This window comes from Ursus maritimus, unplaced genomic scaffold, assembly GCF_017311325.1.
Source record: "Ursus maritimus isolate PB19 unplaced genomic scaffold, ASM1731132v1 scaffold_24, whole genome shotgun sequence".
Taxonomy (NCBI): domain Eukaryota; kingdom Metazoa; phylum Chordata; class Mammalia; order Carnivora; family Ursidae; genus Ursus; species Ursus maritimus.
In genome coordinates this window covers 36,476,529-36,484,967 of record NW_024424897.1, presented here as the reverse complement: position 1 = coordinate 36,484,967, position 8,439 = coordinate 36,476,529, and the positions used below count along the sequence as shown (strand labels likewise).

General features: G+C 58.7%; 1 protein-coding gene across 1 annotated transcript in view; it reads left to right on the top strand.

Moving 5' to 3' along the window:
- Positions 1–3,028: 3,028 nt before the first annotated feature.
- Positions 3,029–8,439, top strand: part of RASL10B (RAS like family 10 member B) — a 5,913-nt gene continuing 502 nt past the window's right edge. Inside the window, exons 1-3 of the mRNA XM_040639831.1 lie at positions 3,029–3,405; positions 7,594–7,718; positions 8,227–8,437. Coding sequence (XP_040495765.1) covers positions 3,190–3,405; positions 7,594–7,718; positions 8,227–8,437 — 552 coding nt within the window. The 5' untranslated portion in view covers positions 3,029–3,189. The remainder of the gene's footprint in view (positions 3,406–7,593; positions 7,719–8,226; positions 8,438–8,439) is intronic.

Sequence of the window (8,439 nt, the reverse complement as noted above, 5' to 3'; positions counted from 1 at the left end):
TCCTGCCCCCTCGGCGCCCGCACCTGCCCTCCGCGCCCGCCGCTGAACCCGCGCCGACTGGGCAGCCGGGGGCGCCCCCACCCCTCTCCCCCCGGGCCGGGGAGCCGAGGGGCAGCGCCGGAGCCCGGGGGGAGCGCGGCCCCGCCGGCCGGCCGGCCAGGGCCGGGGGCAGCTAGGACGGCCCCGGGTAAGCGGCGGGAGGAGGGGAGGCGGGCGGGGCAGGGCCTGGGCGGGGGGGTGGTGCGGGTGGGAGCCGGGCGGCCGGGCCTGGGGGCCAGGGCGAGGAGGGCGGAGGGGGCCGGCGGGCTGGCGGGGAAGCGGCGCGGGACGGCCACGTGAGAGCGGGAGCTTTGGGGGGGGGTGCCTGCAAGGTGCTGGAGGCGGAGAGCAGGCAGGGCTCCGGCATTCCCCCCCCCCAGACTCCCACCAATCAGGTCATGGGGAGCCCAGCAGCCTCCGACGCCCCCACCCGCCCACTCCCACATGAACGTGTGGGGACAAACAGCGGGCAGACGTGTGACTCGGCCCATGGGACCGCAAAGCCGGGGCCATCAGTCTGGGGCAGGACTCGTGTGTCCAGGTCGAGGGGAGGGGACAAGAAGCAGGCTTTGGCCCCAGTGTGTGTCCCCGGTCTCTTGCCGGGGCGCTGTCTGCAGACTCACTGCAGAGCGCAGGCCTCGGGGAGAGAGCGCTCAGGGGGCTGGGCCCTGATTCTCGGGACAGCCCCCTTCAGTCCCCACCCAGGTAGGGACGTTGGGTTAATAGGCACTTAGACGCAGGACCCCTGCCTGAGAAGAGGGAGGGGGCACCGATCACCTCTGAGTCAGGGACAGGGCCACACTTGGGCCTGGTGAGTTCCAGGAGGCTGGCCAGCCTAGTGGCCTCCCTTGCATCCCCTCCCTGGCTCCAGCACTCTCTCCGTTTATTTCCCAGCTATTCTCCAGAAAGGGTTGATTTCTGCGCAGGGACTGTGGCGTCCAGGAGAATCTGCAGGTAGGACACATCCTAGGTACCTCTAAGTTGCCACACCCAGAGAGAGGTGGGGACTCTTCTTGCATTCCTTGCCCTCTCTTCCTCCCCCAGGATGCCCCCCTCTCCACCTGCTTGTGCTGGTTATGTAATTAACCCAGCTGAAGCTCTCTGCCAAGCCCACAGTGTCCAGGGAGGCCTGAGGGGCCCAGAGCCTGGAGGGATTTATGGGGAGGAGGGACCGGTCCTTACCCCAGTGGGAAGCCCAGGGAAGTGGATAAACACCTGTTGGGGAAAGGACACCACATGGGGCAGAAAGGAGATCAGGGTCCTAGTCTTAGTTGATAGCTCAGCGACTGTGTGGTCTCCACTTCCCTGAGTCTCTGGTTTTGGGTTTCGATTTTATCTTCAATAAAACGGGGAGAAGAGTCTCTCTCTCTCTCTGTCACACACACACACACACACACACACACACACACGTACAAGAACAACAGTGGATGGTGACCTTTCCTGCGACTGCTAGGAGTCCCGTTGAGATTTTAGAAAACCTCAGGTGGCTGAAGGATCCCTGTACCTCACAGTGGCCACTGTTCATTGAACACCTACTACTGTGGGCACTGGGCTTTACTTTTCATGACATTGCTTTCATGACATCACAACACCCGATGAAGTTTCTTGCCCAAGGCCACACTTTAGGCGGCAGAGCTGGGAATCAGACCTCGGTGGGGCTCACCGCAAATCCAGCCCAATGTTTTACTATGTTGTATGCACATAGACCCAGTGGACTGGATTTTCGGAGCCAGCCCAGACTGAGGTCCATTCAGCTGTGAACTGGGTATATATGAAAAGAACACACATCCACAGAGAAGACCCGCACAGATGCTGAAAAGCATGGCCCTGTGGGAATCCAGCATGCCCATCTGCCCTGGGCGCATGTAGCAGGCGCTGGTGTCACCCTCCTGCCAACAGTCCCTGGACGGGCGGTCTCAGGCTTGTACCCGCCTCGCTGGTCACCATCCCCAACAGAAGGAGAAGGCAGCTGGTTAGAGGTTGACTTGGATTATCTCAGAAATAGGGGCTATTAACCCCACTTCATATATGTGCAGAGCGTAGCTCGGATGGGGCAGGGGACCCGCCCTCTGACCACAGCTAGGAAATGTCATAGCTGGGGTTTAGACCTACGCTCTAGAGTCACCGAAACTGAGCAAGCAAGGAGCGAATGAACCCAGAGCAAGGTCCAAGCCTGTAGCAGCCCTTTCCTGGGCAGCTGCTGTGTGCCAAGCCCTCTGAGCCTGGGGGGGGGGGGTCCGGGAATGAGACCCGGCCCTTGGTCTGTAGGCATGCACCAGCTGGAATCCCTGAACTTGGAGGTCGGTGGTACTGCGGTAGCTGCCATTGCCAGCTGTGTGCCCTTGGGCCCACTTCCCGCCCCCTCTTGAGTCTTCTCTAAAGTGGGAATGCCTCCTATCCCCAGGGGATACTGTCCTGCTGCGGGCTCACCGGTGGGGGTGCTAACGTGGTGGGCTCCAGAGCCAAAGTGCTCCTCGGGTCCAGGGCTCTCAACAGGGGACCTTTGGAAATAGGGGATGTTTCTGGCCAGCATGGCGACTGGAGTGGGCTGCTGGCAGGTACCTCCAGCAGGGCTGTAAGACGTCCTGCCCAATAAAGAACTCTCTCCACAAAAGGCTGGGCGCGCCTCCGTCGAGACACACTGGACTCGGCTCCCCCGGGGCTCTGTGGGAAAGCTCAGATCGGAGCCAGTCTAGTGTGCGCCCCACTCTGCTCTGCAGCTTGCCTTGGCTGGGGGTGGGGGCTGGGGGGGTCAGACCTGGCCAAGAGTCAGGTCATAATACGGGAAAGAGTGATTCCCACCGGTGGTGGGGCGGGTGGTGGTGGGGTGGGGGGACGGAGAAGGGAGGATGGAGAGACTCGGGATAGAGGCAGCTAGGTGTTGTGGGAAAGGGAAGGCATGCCAAGGGGCAGGAACAGCTGCAGCCGAGTCCCCAGGCAGGGGAAGTACGGGACAGATCCAGGGAAAAGCGGGCCCACCAAGCCCACTTCTTGTCCCCACAGTCCAGGTGGAGGCCGCAGAGGGCCCAGGGCAAGCAGGGGCAGCAATGGTGGGTCCTGACGGTGGCTGAGCCCCCAGCCCCTGGAATATGCAGCCCGGGGGAGCCCCAGGCAGCGGCGAGGACGCGGTGGCGGAGCGGGGCGGGAGGCATGGTCTCCACCTACCGGGTGGCCGTGCTGGGGGCGCGAGGCGTGGGCAAAAGTGCCATCGTGCGCCAGTTCCTGTACAACGAGTTCAGCGAGGCCTGCGTGCCCACCACCGCCCGCCGCCTCTACCTGCCTGCCGTCGTCATGAACGGCCACGTGCACGACCTCCAGATCCTCGACTTCCCGCCCATCAGCACCTTCCCTGTCAACACGCTGCAGGTACGAGGGCCCACTGGAGCGGCCAGCCGGGGGGGGGGGGGGTGGGGTAGGGAGCTGGACTCCCACCTTCTCCGGGCCCTGTCCCCCTCCGAGGGGTCGGAGGGCGCCGAGCCGCACCATGGGTCACCCCGCTTAGAGCCGTCATTTGTGTTGCACGTATATGTCATGAGCATGTAGTGTGTGGTGGGCGGGCACCAGGGCAGAATGGTGTGCAAAACAGACGTGCGGTGTGCTCTCGAGGGTCGGCCTGCCTAACTCGCAGCTAAGAGGACAGGCAGCGGTTACCTAGTACAGTGAGTGTGTGCTTGGCGGCCTGTGTCCGCTAAAGTGGGACTGGCCGGCGAAGGGGCAGCGTCAAGAAGGGCAGGAACACCAGATGCCTGTTCGTACTCCGGGCTCTGTCCACCGTGGCCTCAGACCTGTGGCATCTGTAGAAGGGACAGCAGAAGGGAAAGCCAGGGCCTGGGAAAGGTGGTCCTCGGAGACCGGAGGCCCCAAACAGTCTTTTACGCAAAGGCCTTTCTTTAAGTGATGCTCTGCCCCTTGACCTCCGGACTGGCCCACGGGGCACCCTTTCTGCAGGGGTTGGATTCCCGTGCCCCAGTGCCCTGGCTGACAGTGCTCCTTTCCGCAGCCTGCAGGGACCACGTCTTCCTTCCCTCTCTCTCTCTCTGTCTCTGGCTTGGCAGGAGATGGGGTGCAAGCAGGGGCTCAACTCTAAGACACATTTGCTTACCTAAGGAAGCCCCTGACCAGAGCGTTCAGAGGTTTCTCTGGAAGGACGGGCAGGGGCCACAGCTTGGCCTGTCGTGACCGCAAAGTCAGCCATCTCTGGGGCAGGGACTCAGGGTCAGCACCGTCTCTGCAACTCCGGGCAGGAGGACCGTGGCCCGAGTCCAGGGACACTCGGCTGTCCCGTCACAGGTGTGGGGGATCCACACCAAAGACAAAAGCCAGACCCACACATCTGCCCCTTGGAAACCACGAGGTCAGGGCTGTGTGTCCGGGGTCAGGGCCTTGTGCTTCTCCGCAGGAAACTTCAACAGCAGACCCCGTTCCAGTCCTGCTCACTGAGCTTTGCTTATTTTTCCACATTTTGTTGTAGATTTCATTTTAATTTAATTTGAATTTCGGAATAGGTAAGACACAGTTTAAAAATCCAATCTTTGTAAAAAAAAAAAAGAAAGAAAGAAAGAAAGAAAAAGTAGAAGAAGAAAGAGGGAAAAAGGTCCCCACTGTAAAAAGGTACACCCAGAGAAATCCCAGTCCCACCCTGCCCTCTTCACCCTGATTCTCGCCCCACTCTCGCTGGCCATCCTCACTGGTTTTTTATTCACACTTCCAGTTTCTTTAGACAAATAAGAAAATATGTTCTTATTCCACTCCCTTTCTTACAGGAAAAAAAAATTTTTTTTTTTGTTCTCCACCTGGTCTTTTTGCTTTCTGCTATAACCTGGAGATCTTCCCCGAGTGCTGGTATCTGAATGTCGGTAGCATGGCTGCGCTGAACCCCCTGGAGAGATGGACCCTGGAGTCCCCTCTTGTTGGACGAGTGGGCTGTTGCCAGTCTGCCACACCGAGAGCCTTGTTCATAGTCTCTCTGCACACAGGGAGGCGTATCTGTGGAATCAAGCCCCCGCAATGGCATTGCTAGGTCAAAGGATGAATGCAGCTGGATTTGGAAAGGGAGGTTTCCCTCCCCTTCTAGGAAATTTCGTGTTTTGTGACCCTGTGTGAGTGCTGGTTTCNNCTACAGCCTTGCCATCAGAACGTACTGTCCAACTTTGGGGGCTTCAACAGTCTGATAGATGAGATGTGATATTCTCAGTGCAGTTTCGGCTTGTATCTCTGAGGATGACTGAAGCTGAGCATCTTTTCACAGGCTTAAGGGCTTTTGCATTTCTTTTTCTCACAACTATTAAGGCCTTTGTCCATCTTTTCTGCTGGGTTGCTGCCCTTTTTCTTCCTGATTGATCCTGAGTTTTAGACTCTCCTGGATGCCCTGGAGCACAAGAAAGGGACTTTGAGCAGAGAAATGCTGAGAAGGGACCTTGCGTCCCCAAAGATCAAATATAAAAGCTAAGAATCTCACCGGCCACTGTCTGAAAAGAGAAATACATTCTTCCCCAAGACCAGCTGAGAGGCCAGGAGAGTGGTCTGAGCCTCAGCTGTTCCCCGACAGCCCCTCTCCTATCAGAGGGTGAACCTGAGGTTAGAGAAACGAGCAACAAATGCAGGGTCAGCACCCAGGTGGCCAAGCCTCCCTCAGCTCCCGGGTCCTTAGAACTGGATTCAGTTTCCACGGCTCCTCCTCTGTCTTGACATGGCCCCAAGATGGTCGCTTACAGTCTGGAACCCTGCACAGCACGAGCTGGAAGGAAAGCTGAGCTTTCCTGCTCCCTTCCTTCAATTCGGGGTGAAGGCACAAGGCAGACAATCAGGAGCCTTCCTTCCCTCCCTCTTAGGAGCCCCCAGAGAGCAGTGGGCGGGAAGGCAGCCTGGAGGCCCCCTCGAGGAGGAGCGAGGAGCGTGTGGGGGGAGAGGTGGGGCTGTCACCCTCAGAGGCTGGCAGCTGTTCCCTCTCCCCAGCCCAGAGCTGGAAGGTGGGAGCCTCTGTGCCTGTTTCCCCATCGCTCCAGCTTCCTGCTGCTCTCCACTCCTTGAGGGGGTGAGGGGAGGAACCCCAAGCCCCTGGGGGTCCCACGCTCTCAGAGTCCACCGTCCAGTGGCTGGAGTGCAGTCTTCCCTGCTTCCCTGGCCTAAGAAGCCAACCCCCGGTTCCCGGAGGCTTTAGATCTGTCCCCAACATCTTCCCCCTGCAGCAAAGTTAAAACTCAGCACAAAGAAAAGATGCCACATCATCTCCCAGGGGAAATCCACTGCTGCAGCTTCTAAGCCTTTCAGTCTGGGAGTGCTTTTCTGGAGCTGGACTGAACTCTCCACCACGGCCCGCCGGCCACCGGCATCTTTCCTCCTTCACTCCTGCTCTGAGGTGGAGAGCCAGCCGTAGTCCTCCAAGCCTGGCCCCTGCCCAAGGCAGCTCAGAAGCTGGCGGGGCACATGCCTGCTCCTCCTCCGGCGCTTTTGCCTGGGCCCTCAAGGGAGACGACCCTGGTTCCCTCTGTCCTTGGAGGCCTGCCCCTCCCCCAACTTCAGACACCCCCGCCTTCTTTCCACACACCAGCTGCCCTCGGCTGATCTTGCGTTTGCCATCTGCTGGAAGGTTAATCAGCTAATTAATCTCTTAGGGAACCTCTTTAGTACACTCAGCCTTTCCAGGGGCCTCTTCCTCCGGAGCTGCAGCCCTTTCCTCAGAATTTGCCTTGAGCATTCAGGAAGCTCTGTTTCTCTGGAGCTGCCCTTGGGCCCTGGTCTCTGTGAGCCCCCACTATGCAGCCAGTCTCAGTCTTTTTCTCCTTAGGGGCCTTCTCCTTCTCAGCCCCGAGGGCAACGTAGAGCAAACAGAAGGGGCAATTCCGGGTAACAATCTAAGGGCATTGCTATAGGCAGGAGTTGCATTGATCCTGCATGGAACAGGTGGGGTTCAAGGCCACAGAGAGCTCACCAGCCTCGGTAGTGCGATTAAAGAGCCTGCTAAGAGTCAACACAAAAACGAGGAAGGCCTGGCTCTGGCCCTCTCAGGAGCTCACAATGGAACTAGGGAACGGGGGATGGAAACAACTCTAACCAAGGTAGAATCAGGGTATTCTTAGAACACAGGAAATGAAGGGAGTAGTCCCCTGCTTGCAGGAAGACTTCCTGGGGGAGGAGGAAACATTTAAACTGGAAGACAGGATTTCAACAGATCCAACAACTAGCCCAGAGGCCTTGGTTCTTAGAGGCAGGCACTTAGTATGTGTACTTGAACAAAGGACCGAGTGGATGGATGAATGGGTTGGGCGATAAAATGGCACAAGGCAGATCTCAGCTCCAGATGTGCACAGGACAGTGAGTGCCGCTGCAGAGGTCAGGCAGCATGACCTGCCCTATCCTGGCTTGGAGGTGGGGGAGCCACTGTACTGAGCTCCTCCGGTCTGCTCTGGGCCAGGCCTCCTGGGGATGGGGGCTGTGGGAGGCCTGGGGTGCAGTGGCAGGTGGGGATGCTGTCAGTCTAGGGCTGGAGGCGGCTGGGGGCAAGGGGAGCCCTCGGGGTTGCTCTGACCTCGGCACTGGCTGGGGCTGTTGCAGGAGTGGGCAGACGCCTGTTGCAGGGGCCTCCGGAGCGTCCACGCGTACATCCTGGTCTACGACATTTGCTGCTTTGACAGCTTTGAGTACGTCAAGACCATCCGCCAACAGATCCTAGAGACGAGGTGAGGGGCCAGGATATAGTCCATTACCACCTCATTGGGCGCCCCAGTTGCCCTGGAAATGGTGCAAGGGGGGGAGGGTGGGGCACTGGTGAGGTACCCTCTGATTCCTGCACATACATTCAAACACGCACACGCAGTTTACTGTCCCATTCCTAAAATCTCACTTTGGGATTCTCACCATGGGGTGGCTGGCTAGTCTAATGCAGTGGTTAAGAGCAGGGGCTCTGGGAACAAAATTGCCAGGGCCACTCACCTGCATCACTTTAAGCCAGTTAACAGATAAGCCTCAGGTTCCATATCTGTAAAATGGGGATAACAATAGTACCCACCTTTTAGATCAGTTGTTCCGATTAGAGAATATAAGACACCCCGAAGGCTGAGCGCTGCCCCTGGAACAGAGGTATGGTAGTTCCAGTATTGACCAGGCAGTATTGACCTGCCCTTCTTGAAGTCCAGGGGTTGTGAGACCCGAGTGTGGAGTTCTGAGATCCGCCCCCACACCCCGCAGGGTGATCGGCACCTCGGAGACGCCCATCATCATCGTGGGCAACAAGCGGGACCTGCAGCGCGGGCGCGTGATCCCGCGCTGGAACGTGTCACACCTGGTGCGCAAGACCTGGAAGTGCGGCTACGTGGAGTGCTCGGCCAAGTACAACTGGCACATCCTGCTGCTCTTCAGCGAGCTGCTCAAGAGCGTCGGCTGCGCCCGCTGCAAGCACGT